General features: G+C 37.3%; 1 protein-coding gene across 1 annotated transcript in view; it reads left to right on the plus strand.

Moving 5' to 3' along the window:
* The window catches only part of LOC116781998 (dynein heavy chain 5, axonemal-like), a 156,483-nt gene that overhangs the window by 94,250 nt on the left and 46,839 nt on the right, over positions 1 to 15,394 (plus strand). The window contains 4 exon segments of the mRNA XM_032677998.1: positions 165 to 332; positions 6,814 to 7,032; positions 9,573 to 9,749; positions 13,070 to 13,264. Coding sequence (XP_032533889.1) covers positions 165 to 332; positions 6,814 to 7,032; positions 9,573 to 9,749; positions 13,070 to 13,264 — 759 coding nt within the window.

Here is a 15,394-nt window from a genome sequence, read left to right on the forward strand (position 1 = left end):
AACTACTAATCTGTCCTTTATAAGAGTGAAAGACAACAGTGTCATTCTGTTAATTTATTCTGTAAGCTGATAGCCTTATGACTTTAAAAATAAAAATGTTTCTCTGAAGCAGACCTAATTGTAAAATCCATTTGAAAAAATAATTTTTCCTTTCCATTGACTAGGACTCAATTACGGGAGAAACTGTGGAGCTTTTAGAGCCTTATTTGGATATGGAGGATTATAATCTTGAGACTGCTAAAAAAGTGTGTGGAAATGTAGCAGGTCTTTGCTCATGGACACAAGCAATGGCTTACTTCTATGGTATTAATAAAGAAGTTCTTCCTCTTAAGGTATTTCTTGTTGCTCATTTTATTTTAATTTTTTTGAGGGATAAATACAGTTGAGTGGAAAAAAGGTTGTATTATTTTGGCTAAAAAAGATCATGAGTTACAGGAGATTCTTGTTTCTTCACATCTGGTTACGAAGTCAAGTATACACATCTTAAGTATGTCCAGCCAACTTTTTCTTCTTACACAGCTACCCTCTGGTACATTTGTTACTTGTGTGAACGCAGTCATTTTTCAGTGGGTTTTTTTTATAGAGCCTGGCTAGCTGTAAGTGGGAGATAACAATACCCTCTCTGCTCTGGACTTGGTGCCAGGCACTCTGGCTTCAAGAAAACTCCTCAGTCCTACTGGCCCGGGAAGGAGCCTACTCACTGTGGTCATGGTAGAATGTGGGAGAGGAGAGACCATTCTTGGCACAGAACTATTCTTTAGTGAATTTAGCTGGAATTCATGTCTCTAAAAAAATTTTTGAGTTTCGAACTACGACATTCAAGAGTACATAGATAATAAAGTAAGTAGTCACTGGGCATAGAATTCTGTTGTAACACTGGATTACAATAAAAGGGATCAGCTACTGGTATCTACATTCCTACAGATAGCTTTATTGTCTTGGAAATGTTTCATTTATGAGCGTATGGAAAAAAAGGGCTTTGAATATTTATATAATGATTTATAATCATTGCTTCTACAGGGATTTTTATGGCTCTTTTCTGAAGAAATACATTCAATCAATTAAGCTTCTGCTGTACTTATGTTCAGTTTCTTATTGAATAAGCCATTGTATCAATGGTATATTCAAAACTCTTGGCATAATCTTTTAATATACCTAGACACATCTGATTCAAATTCATTAAAAGCATATTTTTTTATTCAAGAGGAGGCTATATTTCTGTGATATATAAGTAGCTGTTCTCTTTTCAAATAATGGGATGTTCACTAATGAAAACAGAACTTGAAATCTTGCTATTGAGAGCTATAAAAGAGAGCAAGACCTAGGGGAAATAGTGGCTTTGTATGCAAATACAACTCTGAAAGCTGAAAAAGTGCTCTTGTGGTTTTTATTTGAATATATATGACTTTAGGACTACATAAAAATTTAACTTTGTGTTCAGGTATTTGCATTCTTGTAACACTGTAGCTGATAAAAACCGAAACATACATATCCTGGAAAAGTGGTGCCTATTGACAGGTACAGAAACAGTCACAAATATTTTAAAAACTGAAGATGATAGAGGGAGGGAGAAGGTGTTTGAAATATGCAGGAGATTATTACAGGAAGCAGTGGAGTGATGCTAAGAAAATAATTGAAAGTAAATGTACAATTAAACTGCATAAAGTATTGGCACAGGGTGATTCACCCAGGTTTACTGAATGAATTAATCAAGCTGCTTTATCCTAATGGCTGTTCCAGGTTATAAATCCCCTTCAACACCTGCAAAATTGAACCAATATATTTTTAAATTGCATCTTAGGTGAGACTCAGTGCCTTGTTTGCCTTAAATATGACAACTTGTAAAATCTAATTGATAGTGACTTATATTTTAGTAAATATAGTGTGCAAAAATTAACTCACTTCTAGGAATGGATACTGAGATTCTTTAGATATGTGGCCTGCAGCCCAAGGGTCATTAGCTAGAGTCAAACACAGAAAGTATAACCGAACGCTGCCTGCAAATACAATGCTTTATAGTTGTTTATCATACAGTGGTCGCTGTGTGTGTGTGACTATCCCATAAACCTTCAGCACGAAGTGAGCCTCTCTAGCTTGCTACCTAATAAAATACCTGCTGGATTAACCTGAGAATTTTGAGACAGCATCTGCTATTTATCCGTGAGTGGAAGAGTATAACAGCAGAATGGAGAAGCCCTGACTTTTGCTGTGATTCTGTTAGCCCCCAATTAAAATACTGTGTATAGGAGTATAATTTCCCTTAGAGATGTCTCCTGTGATTTTAATTAAGTTTTCCTTAGGCCTGTTATGATGATCAAGGGAAATTTGTCTACAGTTTATAAATTCTGTTTGATATTGAGGATTCTCCCTGTCAGACTCAGTTTTAAATATGAGACTTTATTGCCTTTTCTGCTTTCACTTGTCTCCATGCTGAACTAAAAACCATAGCAGGCAATAAGAGGAAATTTGCACCTGAGGAAGAGGTAATAGCCAAGGAGTGTTGAAATTTGATAGTTGTTTGTTTAAATAAGTGCGTCGTTGTCAAGGCGATGCCCACTGGGCAGGAAAGCAAGCATACAACTCTGAATTCAAGGCCCACAATAACTATGGAATGAACATATGCTCTGAGGGGTGAAGGAGAGTATTAGATCACCTAACAAAACAGAGTGAAGTCAGGACACGTAACTGAACATAAAAGTTCGGAAAAATACAGAAAGTCTTTCAGTGACTAGTAGAGACTGTGAAAAGCAGGTAAGAGACAAGATCTCTGTGCCTTTCAAAGGTTATTTTAATTCCAGAGAATGGTCAGTGGTATCAAAGAAAGTTAGGCCAAGATTTATTAATGTCACTCTGCAGGGATCTGTTTGCATGTGTACATATGTATGCATATGTACATGTAGGTATTTTCTTCTTTCTTTTTTTGTTTGTTTATTTGTTTGATTGGTTGGTTGGTTGGGTGGTTTTTTGTATTAATTGATTTTGCAATGTCTGCAAAACCTGTTTATGTATTTGCCTCTTTACAATGTTTCCCTTAATAATGGTGAATGTAAGTGTATCATGATATTGAATCTCTGAGAAAGCTGATATAAAACCAGTGGAGTGTCTATAGGAAAAATCTGCAGCAATCTAAGACAGAGCATTTTAGAGACTGCATTTCCATGAAGAGCTTTCAGCTAGATGCCATGTGCCCAGAACAGGACTGAAGCAAAGGCAAAGATGATCACTCAGCACATCCCCTGAGGCTCAGGAGCAAAGTGACAGAGTCCAAGTGCAAGAAGCCTTCTGGCCTAGTCCAGTAGCAGTGAGTGCTCAGTGGACTGTAAGAACAATGAACTTGAAAAGCTAAAATTCTTTAAACACGAGAAGTGCTCAGAAAGCTCCAAATCTTCCTTACCTGTAGTGAACTCTAAAGTTTTGGCCACTTTTTTTTTGGTTTTTTTAGTGGATTCTCCTAATAAGATTTCTTGAATTTACTGAGCAGCAGCTGCTCTTCAGAGTGATTTGTAGTTGATCTGGGCATTCAATTCAAGAACAGGTATATATAGAATTAAATGGTATGAGATTTTTTTTTGTTGGAGAAGTCATTTTTATTGAACTGCCTTCTTGGATCAGGGTCTGATATGCTCAGTACTTTGCAAAATTGAGTTTGCAATGAATCACAGAGAAATTTAACGGCTATGTCAATACTTATAAATTAAATAGTACTAGTGAATTTTTCCAGGCATTGGAAAGTGATCATCTGCCCTGTTAAATTGTTATAATGATCCCTAGTGTGAATTTGGTCTTGGCTAAGCAGCATTTTTTCAGCAATCTCTGGGCATCTTTCAGGAGCTAGCCTGGTCCAAGGGCCATTTCCACGAGGCCGTTTGCACGCAATCATGCTGTTTTAGAGACTAGTGACCTGTTTTATGCTAGTTAACCTCAGTGCCAGAGAAAGGTCCTGGACATGTTTCATTTAAGTGTATAGTGTGACTCTAATTACATGTTTATTTGTTCTGGTTTTATGTAGAACACAAAAAGGTTAAAAGGTGCAGGATCACCTTACCACCTGCTATGAAGTCCTCTCTGAGGACAACTTGGAAGAAGGAAAAACAGCTGTTTAACTATTTAGTCTGTAGCCCTTGTTGGCAGAGGTAGTCTCCATATTTGCCCCATGCAGACTGATGCAGAAAGCAAGTAGAGGCACTGGCTGGAGTAGAGAATTGTCTGTCTGGTTCCCCAAAATGCTAATGGCAAGGAAAGGCTGAATCTGGTGCTTTCACGTGAGCCTAGGCATGTTCTAGTGTAGCCCCATCTCTCTGGGAGTGCAGGTAAGAATGTGGATCTCATGGCTCAAATCCTCATGATTCGTTCACATAAAATCCATTTATTCAGGCTTTCATACTGGATCCAGCTGGAACAAATCGTGAGTCCTTGCTTTGCTCTGTGACTCAGAGGGCTGAAATGAAGGGTGTGAAGCTTGTTCACATAGCAATGTCACTAAAATTAGAAAGGCTGCAGTGGTTCTTTGTGGTTGGGAAATACATTTCCTTCCTGCCTTCTATTGGCTGGAAATCCTTGCATGAAGTTGCTTGCAGAAGATTCTCTTTGGCAGCAGAACTTACCTACTGCTCTCATGGCAAAGCCCTACACAGGAAGCTGCCAGCCAAACTGCCAGTGATGTCAATACAAAAGCTGTGTTTGTACCCATATAATTTTGAAAAGTCGAGTTTCAAAAAAAAAACAACACAGGGAGAGAGGAAACAGTGATGATTTCAAAGGGTAATATGAAACAAGTAGTCTTTCTGCCTTTGGGGATCACCTAGGTTTGTCATCCTGCTGTTATCTGTCGTTCTTGTGCAACCAACCATTATTCATCACATATGATTAAGTAACCTACAAATCAAACTAATACTAAAATGTCTCATACTTTGTTATGGTTACAGAATAATAAGAGGAGTTTATAATAGGTTGAATGACCAAAAGAGAGAGTTTTCTCTCCATGGACAGAATCTGCTCTGCTCAGGATGCCATGGGAAAAACTATCCAGACTCTGTCTGATGCTGCTAGGTGCCCAGCATCTGAAGGGATGTAAAGTTTTCTCACTATCTATATTTGCTTTCTTCTCCTGGACCTTTTTAAAGCAGTTATCTTATTAAGCCATTTGTTGTTGGGCCTTTCCTATTAGGATCCAGAAAGAGCCCTACACTGTGTGTCTCTCTCTGTTTTACCTCACCCTTCTCACCTCTCCCCTGGTGCAGGACACAGTAACAGTACATCAATTCCTCAAAACTCTTTTGCTGTTTAATCTTTTCCTGATAGTCCAGGATTCACTAAAAAATAACACTAGTGGTTCTGAAATCTGCTTAGCTGGATTTGAACAAGACTCACTGATTTAACAGGAGATGCTCTTTAATGTACTCTTTGATAAACAGTGAAGTAAAAATATTTCAGCATTCTTACATAATGGAAATTTTGTGAACAGCCATTTTACTGGTTTATCTCAGTTCTGAAATATCTTTTTATCTCTAGGATCTGTCAACAGACAAGGTGGCTACAGTAAACTGAAATTGTGCTGACAGTGCTATTCTCTAGCATAAACTACCTACATATACTTAGATTACTAATATACATACACATAGATATATTTGATTTATCTGTATCCAATATACATGTATACAACATACATGTACATAGATATTGGTAATCTACTTCATGATTAGTACATGTGCACTTCTCTAATTCCCTGCCCACAGACCCATCTTTTGAAATACACCAGATTTAATGCTGCTTCTTTTGCTATGCCTAGATCTCAAAATCCGATCTTGGCTTCTCTCTCTTTTTTTTTCTTTTTTTTTTTTTCCCTATGCAAAGCAAGAAGAATCTGCTGATTTTAACATATTTTGATAAGAATTAGATCTATATTTTTAGTTAAGATTTTATGTGAAAACTCAAGCCATGGTTCTACTGTTCACTAAAAGTCATTCCAGAGATGCCTTGTACTGTTATTCTTTAAGTGTCATGCAATGTGAGTGTCAAATTTCATATTCGTAATAAAACAGTTTTTACAGTTTCCATCTTCATAACTCTTATAGAAGAAAAAAATAGAAATAAGATACATGATATTTAAACAAGTTTTTAAAATATTCAGAGTAAATGGAAGCAACCTTTATCTGTAAGTGTGAATTTCATAAGAACTTTGTCAGGCTCTAATCCTTTGCAAACATGTATATGGAAATACATTCTGAGTTCACAGAATATTGTTTCCCTGCTGTTAGGAATATAAAAGTTAAGAGGCCACATTTAAATGACTGGTAACTCATCATGCAAATTTATATAGAGATGTGAGAAAAGTCTCTAGAGTTTTACTTTCCAGAGAAGCAAAAAATGCATTTGTTATATATTTGTTGTAGAAGTAATTGATGGAAAAAGAGTGGAGAAGAGTGCTTTTTGTTATCATTATTATTATTTTATAATCAATGAGAACAATCCTAATTTTCTTTTGCACTGAGAATATATTATGAAAAACTTTGCACAGGTTGCCTCATGTATCTAGTATACAGCTATTTCAAGTGTGTTGTGATTTAAAATCGTTGGTCATTGTGTGATCAATAGATCATTCTGGAAATATTATTGAAACATTTTAAGTTTGCCTTGAATAACTTCAGTGCTATGCTTTTCTTCCAGAAGTAAAAAGAAAAAAAATTCTGTCATTATAAACCTGCATAATTTTTAAATGTATCCAATGCACTACAATATGTACCATTAAATGAATGTCATTTGCTCTTGCCAAATAATAGGAATTAACTACTCTTTATTTCTAAACGTGTGTAGGCAAATTTAGCCTTGCAAGAGGGAAGACTTGCAGCTGCCCAAATGGAACTGAATAGTGCACAAATCCAGCTGGATGAGAAGCAAATGGAACTGAATGAGGTACAAGCCATGTATGATGCTGCTATGAAAGAAAAGCAGGCCTTGCTTGATGATGCTGAGGCATGCAGAAGGAAGATGAACAATGCCACAGCTCTGATTGAAGGATTAGGTGGAGAAAAGGTAGGTTTCCACACAAAGTAGGTGGGCAGTTTTGAGAATATTTCGTCATGATCATTAACAGTGCTCAAGAAATTCAAGGCATGGTGACGTCTTGATATCATATGACACTTTTTTTAGTTATATGTATGGTTGTCTTGCTTGAAGTTAGTGTATCTAACAAAGTAAAACAATTTCTTGTGTTAATTCTTCTGTATGAAGATTTATGTCATATCATATGACTCATATTAGGATAAAGTTCAGATTTAAAGCCAAGGAGCCAAATTCCTTTTAGCTTTAGTAAGAAGAGGAATTAGGCTTAACCTAAATAATTGCCCTAAAATATTTATAAGAAGGATTACTCTCTTTTTCTCACTGAGTATACAAGCATACAAATTTGAAGCTTGACTAATTTTCTGAATTATAATTGAAGTTCAGACTTCTACTGGAGCCTTTTACAGAATTATGAGCTGATTGTTATCCTCTACACTGAGCTTGAAATTTACCTTTCCTATGCAGATTTTTTTGGCTTCAGCCTGGAGGTTTTCAGAGGAAGCAGGATACTCTTTTTGCCTCTTTGATTATTTGCTTTGTTAATTCCTTGGTTGATTTCACACAAAGTCAAAATTGACAAGAGGCTTGACTTCAACCACTGCGTCCTGCAAGGCTAGGACTTCACGATTTGTTTGCATAGCTGCACTTCAAAATATATCAGTCAAAAATGTTAGATGCTTTATCATATTTTTTAGTGAATTTCTAAATCTAAGAGCAACACCAAAATACGAAATTACAGTGCTTTATTGTGGGTTTTCCAAAGCCTTGAGATATGAGGTCTTGTAAGAGCTGTTGAACTTTTGAACTTTTGAAAATTCAGACAAAAAGTTTAAAGACTATATATGACACTTGGAGCATTGGGCTAAACTCACACTGGGTTAAGTGTGTATTTTCTAAATTTGAAACATATAGGTCCTGACCAAGATTGTATGCTGAGCGATTGGAATGGAACAGAAATCAGGAGAGAAAGGGAAAAGCAAAAAATATTAATTAATTAATTTTTATTTTCTAAATGTATTTAAAATAATATTCATTAAATCACTGATTTGTGGAATAATTGAGATTGGAAGGGACCTCTGGAGACCATATAACCCAACACATACACCCTCACCCTCCAGTCAAAGCAAGGTTAAGTAGAGCAGGTTGCTCAAGGCATTGTTCAGTTGGGTTTTGAATATTTCTGAAGATTCCACAACTTCCATTGGCAACCTATTCCAGTTCTTGACCACTTCACTGTAAAAAAGGGATATTTTATGTGTTTAATTCGAGTTTCTTGTGTTCCAATTTGTGTCCCTTGCCCCTTGTCCTTTCACAGAGTACCACTGAAAAGAGTCTGGTATCTTCCTCTTTACATCCTCTCATCAGGTATTTGTACACATAGGTAAAATCCCCCCTGTACCATCTGTTTTCAAGGCTAAACAATCTCAATTCTCTCAGCCAAGGCTGCCCCTGAACTTTACATCCCTGACTGGTTCTTTCTTGTCTGCAAGTCTGAGGTTCAGCTAACTGCCTTTCCCTCATTACATCCTCAGTTACCTGTGCTCAGAACTTTTTTCAGTGCCATCCTTAAAACTTCCAGGATTGCTTGTATCTTGCTGTGTTGTCCTATCAGAAGATATCAGGTGACTGAAGTCCACCGTGTAGGCCAGGGCCTGTGAATGCAAGGTTTCTTCCCATTGTCTGGAAAAGGCTTCATCTACTTCTTGCTAATCACATAGTCTGTAACAGGCACAGACACATCACCCACATTGGTCTACCCTCTGATGCTAACCCATAAATTCTCAACTGGCATGTTGTCCCTCCTTGAATCTCAGATGCAGAACTCCATGCATTGCAGCAGCTCTCTCATGTGAAAGAAAACTCACCTTCCCAGCCTGTCCTTCCTAACAAGCCTGTATGCAGCTGCTGCAGCTCCCCAGTTGTGGAAGTCTTCCCACCATGTCCCCATGGTCCCCATGACATCATGGCTCTGCAACCACATGCAGAATCCTTGCTTGTTCTCCATGCTGTGCAAATTCATGTACAAGCACTTCAGAGAGGTGCACAGCTGTGCTAATTTCATATAAACAGTATGAAAGCTGTCCCCATCGTTCTGTCTGATAGGCACTTTGTTTATGTGGATATGCTTAGGGTGGTCCTCCATTAGCACTGATTTATTGATAACAAGGTCCCTACTGTTTATACCACCCTACACATTTTGTTTGCCAACCTGGTGCTCCTCTTCTTCGCATGACTGTTGGTCATCCTGTCCCTCCCGCTTCATTCCTCCTTTAAAGTACTTCTTACTGGTTCGGCCAACTTATTGGCAAAAATGATTTTTCTCCACTAGGTCAGGTGGTTGCCATCACTCCCAAGCAAACTCCTAGTTCTGAAAAGAATGATTTAAAGTCAAAAATACTCTTGGTTCAAAGAAAAATTATTTACCAGGAAGAGATAAATTCTTAACTTAGATTGTTCCTGTTAGTTTTGTGTCTGCTTAAGCTAACTTCTTTATAATATTTTACCTACAGCTTCGATGGACAGCAAGCAGCAAAAACTTTCAAAATCAAATTATTGATTTGGTGGGGAATGTTCTTCTGGCCACTGGATTTCTCTCTTACTCTGGACCTTTCAATCAGGAGTACAGGAATTTGCTGCTCCACTTGTGGAAGAAAGAAATGGACAACGAGAAGATTCCATACAGTAATGTAAGTGTTCATGCTCTGTCCTGACCTTACTCTTTGCCTTGCAAGAGAAATAATATGCAAACATTTCATTCCACAAATGTACATATATGCAGGCTGTAATATTCCATCAATTTTTTAATAAATAAAAAATTTGAACAGTTGACAACGGAGCTTGTAAACCAATATGTTTGAAGTTCCTCTTTATACTGTCAAATATTGCAAGATTGATGTGTAGACCATTGCTATGACAAATCTGAGAGATGCTGTCTGAGGTCAGCTGCCCTGGGAGGAAATTGGATAATATGGGAAACAAAGTGAAATTTGTCAGCTTAGAATATATTTACCTTTTCATAAAAGGAAACATTACCTCTGCACCTCCATGCATTGTCAATAAAAACCCTCCTGCCATACCCTCTGCCATGTACCCACATCATTTACTTTAGTTTAATTTGAGGTATCTTGTGGAAATTATTAACTTAAAACTTGGCTTGGTTTACACCACTTCAGCTTGCTCCAGCCTAAGCTTTTAAATCCCACATACATTTGCCACCAGTGAGGCTGTTCCAGTGAGTCTGACATTACAGCATCTCCTCAACTGGCCTGTGTCTGTGTGGACAGGGTTGGTCTAAAATGCAGGAGCTAGGGTCCCATCAAGCAGCTTCAGTTACCTGCCTCTTCATATACTACGTTTATTAAAGTGAGCAACCTGCATGCTGGTACTATGATACAGGGCAGGATCCTTTACATGAATCTTATTCTTTTACCACTATCTTTCTCAAGAGTGCCGGACCTGGCAGCTGTTCTGGTGCATAGGCTTTGCTCATGGCCAGCAGCAGCCTTGTTCCTTTTCTGTGACTTTTAGGAGGTCTGCCTAATGTTCTTCCCTGCACCTGGAAGACATACTCATGCTGAATGCAGAATTTAGGCCATAATAATCAAAACTATCTTTCTGAGTAATTTATGTTGTCTTCCACTTGATTTTGTGGAATACTTGTGTACGTTTTCTTCAGCAGTTAAACACTGGAGAAATAGTTCAGGGACTCTCTCTTACTCTCAGTACGGGAGTTGAGGCATTTAGCTCAAATGGCTCCTGTTCTCAGCTGTCAAAGCTTTTGACAGAGCAGGTGCTGCTGAAAAGTGCTGTGAGCTAGTGAGCAACCTGTACACAGCTGTGGCTGTATCATTGTGAAGCAGTTAAAAGTAGATCACTGATGCCTCTTCTTTTCAGATTTTGTGGGATTTGGCACTTAAAACCTCTGTTAAGGAGACCTCTTTGATGTGAGAGGTTTGTTCACCTAATAGAAGTTACTTGTGAATCTCTTTTTTATTATTTTTTAGGTTAGGTGGTGCATAATGCTTCTTGTAATGCTGATTAACCTTGACCTGACAGAGTGAAACTTGCAGTCCAACCCAATTTATGCTATGAATTACAAAGATGAATTATTCTTACTTGCCCAGCAAAGCTCTTTGAAAACTCCTGATTATAAAAAATATGTAAGGCCAAGATGGATTTATTAATAAAGTACCAGGAACAGTGCAGTTTCGGGCAAGATTCTTTACCAGTGTTGTATGGGAGTTATCCTACACACATGCACCCCAGGGAGGCTCTTTCTCAAATTCACTGTACAAAATGTTCTTAAAAGCTACTTACCTTGGGGAATATCTGTCAAGATTCTTCCATTTAAGGATAATAAACTGGGTGTATAGTGTCCTTAGAAAGCAAGATATAAAGAAGTAAAATTCTGTCTCTATGAAGGTGTTCTGACCACATTACTACTTAGCTGCATCCTTGAAAATTTGAGGAATACTTTCTGATTGTTTCTGTGTTGCTTTCCCCCCCACACCCTCTTCCCCCCCGTATGTCTGGGTTACATGGAGAATGCCATAATTAACGAGTTTCAAAACATAATAACTGTTCTGTTTAGATAGTCCCCATTAAAGACAGAATTATGATTTCACTGATAGTGGGTGGAAGAGAGTTTTAATTTTTTTTGAGTGAATTAACTACTCATGAAAAGCAGCATATGGGCCTTTCTTGGTACTTCACACCACAGGAAAGATAACAGCTTTGCAGTTCAAGCAAAAGGCTTGACATTTGCCTTAGTTTGTCACAGATTAACTGACCATATGAGTGATTTAGGGACAACAATTTAAAAAGACCTATTTAAAATTAGTTATCTATCTGTATAGTTAGGCATTTAAATTAGCTAAGTTTCAGAGTTGCAGGGTGACTGATACTTCTTGCTGCAATAAGAAAAAAATTTAAAGCTGTTTAGATCCTACTCATCTGCTTAAGGAGCTAAATATGGTTTTAGATTCCAATTGCTGAAAAATTTGGCTATTAAATGTTTTACTACACAAATGGAAATTGGATTCCTAAAGTTTCTCCATCTTCTGAGAATGGTTTGTGTTGCTTCGTTCAGAGTCTTCAGTAATTATAGAAGTGAAAAAATCAAAAGGGTAAAAAGGCTTTGGAGTCTTGCAGCCACTGGTGTCAGTAACTCCCATGATTGCGTCACAAGCCTCACAGTATTTGAAGTTTTGCTTTGGGCTTCAGATGCTGAATTATGTGATTTTTGCAGGACTTGCAAGCTTTTTCTTTCTTTCATGTCTTTCTTTCAAATATGTATGTTTGTAGAGAAAGCTTACAAATAGGAATCCTTGAACGAAAAATGTAAGGAGCAAATTAAAAAAACTCCTTCAACTTTATTCTTTTTAAACTCTCAATCCTTAGTAAGGTACTTTTCTAAATTGGAGAGCTTGGTTTGTTATTTTAAGCACTGTTTTCTTCACATACACATTTTTGAGAGGTCAGTCACTTTTCATAGTGAATAAAATAAAACAGGTTAGTTGACATGCACAAATCAAACTTAAGGAGAATATGTAAACTTTGAAGGGTCTTGACTTAGCAACAATAACCTTCCATGATAGTTCATGGTTATTGATCCTTAGCACATCTCCTCTTTCTTCTATTAGTTTCCCACAAGCCATCCTGTATTCATATACACACTTTTCAGCAGGTGGAAGCTCTTGTGAACAAGATGATGCTTCCTCTCCACCTAGCAGGAAAAGAGTTTGCTAATACCAAAATCAGTTTGTCATTAGCTATTGAACTGGCTTCAGAGTTTTTCTGAAACTCTTTGATGCACATCAAAGTCTCAACAGAATTCACTTTCATTATTGTTCAACTGCAATGATTTAGCAACTGAACTTTAAGCAAAAACTACCAAATGCACTCTATCACGCATTATGATCAGAATAAGAAGAAAACACATCCATCAGATATTTTAGTATAATTCCTCTACCTGGTACTAATTTTGTAATTACATATTTTCTATTAGAACTTGAATCTTACTGATATGCTTGTTGACAATGCTACTGTGGGTGAATGGAACATCCAGGGTCTTCCAAACGATGACCTCTCAATTCAGAATGGCATTATTGTCACAAAAGCATCTAGATATCCTTTGCTGATTGATCCACAAGGTCAAGGAAAGATCTGGATTAAAAATAAGGAAAGGAATAATGGACTTCAGGTAAATAGTTAATTTGCAATTTTTTTTTAATTTTTGTGTCATTTCACATTATATGATACATGTTTATGGTATACAGTTAGGCAGAAAATAAAACAAGAGTGACACAGAATCTTTAATCAATATCAGGGTGAAATGGCTTGGAAAGATACATTATGCCATATCTATTTTTATGATGAATCTTTTAATTGCATGCCACAATCAAAGAGAAACAAAGAGGGAAGTAAAAGACTTGCAAATATGGACCAGACAAGATCAGGGAGTTGGTGCTACTTGGTGATAATATTTTAGGGTAAGCATTTTAAGAGGAAAATACGGAAAAGAAAAAGAGAGGAATTGAAAAGAATGGTAGACTGAATTAAGATGGAAATCTAGTGATCTTTGAGGCATATCAAATGCAAATTCCAAATTTAGACTGCATCTTGATTAAATGCATGTGATAAAAATATTTATTGCTTAATTTACCCCCCTCTCTTACTTTCTATCTAACAGTGTATCCTGTTTGGAATCTAGGTCTTCTATTTAATTTAAAATTGTCTTTTTTTTCTCCCTTCTAATCAGTCTACTCTCTATGTTTTGTTACACCCGTAAGGATAAGATGGGTTATGATAAAAATCTAAACACATAATATATTTTCAGGCCAGATCAAGCATGACACTAAAGAGTGAGTTGATAATACAGGAAGTCTGTCTACAATTGTAGATTATCACATGAATACCATGGTATACTCTCTTCACTCTAAATGAGAGTGATGGATGAGAAAAAGAAACTGAGAATGAATGTAAGTATGGTGACATCCAGAGAGCTGATGACACCATGGTGATGTCATTAGCTGAAGCTTTAACTTTCTAAAGCTTGACCTAGATCTGCTTTTCCTAGAACTGTTAAAAAAGGCCAAACATTCAATTCCACACCAAATCCAGTTTCTACTGAGTTGAATATGCTCAAAAATTGGTGTAGAAACATTGGTAGAAACAGCAAGTATTGTCTAAGAAACAGAAAAATAACGTATAATATTCAAAGATCTTGGAAAAATGGATGTATTTACTAAAATATGATGAAAAGCTTCTTTAAAATGTATGACTGGTATTCAGAGAAGTGTTTAGGCATTTTGTGAACGTGTAAAATCTACTGTCTTGCAGTAGATAACACGGCTTCCTCTAAATTACAGCAGACCTTATTTTGGCTGCCAAATACTGGATCAAGAGAGGCTAGTGTAAGTAACCAACAGCAAACAGTAGAGAGAAAATTGTATCTTATATTCCACCTACCTTGAGACTTGCATCTCCTACCCAGGATTTCAGAGAGCTGCCAGTCTGAGCTCCTTCAGTTGGGGACCTGCACTGACTCTTTTTGTCCTGCTGGAGAGCCTTTTCCCCAGTAATTCTAGTGTCCTTCAAGCTGCAACTTCCTGTTCCCTCCCTTGAGGAGCACTGAGTGCCCTCCAAGGGGCTGCATTTGCCATATGCATCCTGCAGAAGGGGACTGTGAACACACAGGTTCCATTCCATTCTCTGGTCCAGTAATTGCATGAGGATCTAACACGACGTACTCACCGAAGCGGGGACTAGGAGATGTAGATTAAAATACAGCTTCCTCTCTTCCCACTATTCACGCACTGCAAGTGACATTTGACAGATGAACCAGAGAAGAATGTCTACCAGTCTTGCCTTGTGTTCAGTATGTGTGAATATTCAGCATGTGAAATTTGTGAATCCCAGCGGGGCTTAGAGCAGCTGAGGACTCTCAAAATTTACAGGGCTTTGAATACGCACATATGTGGCCTCTAAATGCCGAGGAAGCTTTTACTCATGAAAATGCAGTCAGTTATGGGATTTTAGACTTCCTGGCTCGGGTGTCAGCTGTGTTATAAGAATCCAAGTTCTTCCCCATAAAGTCCAGGAGGAACAGGGTTATATCAAGACTGTAAATACCCAAGTGTTTAGATTATGGCTTTACGTCTGGGATGTTGTAATTTGCTATGGTCTTGTTAGGGTTATGTTGTTGGTCACACATACATTAGCTTTACCCCTCAATTTAATTTGGAGTAAAATGTAGGCAACAGGCTGTTCTGGCAGATACATATATGGGTATATTATAACTTCGCTACATTACAACAAAGCAAAAAGTTCA

This window comes from Chiroxiphia lanceolata, chromosome 1, assembly GCF_009829145.1.
Source record: "Chiroxiphia lanceolata isolate bChiLan1 chromosome 1, bChiLan1.pri, whole genome shotgun sequence".
Taxonomy (NCBI): domain Eukaryota; kingdom Metazoa; phylum Chordata; class Aves; order Passeriformes; family Pipridae; genus Chiroxiphia; species Chiroxiphia lanceolata.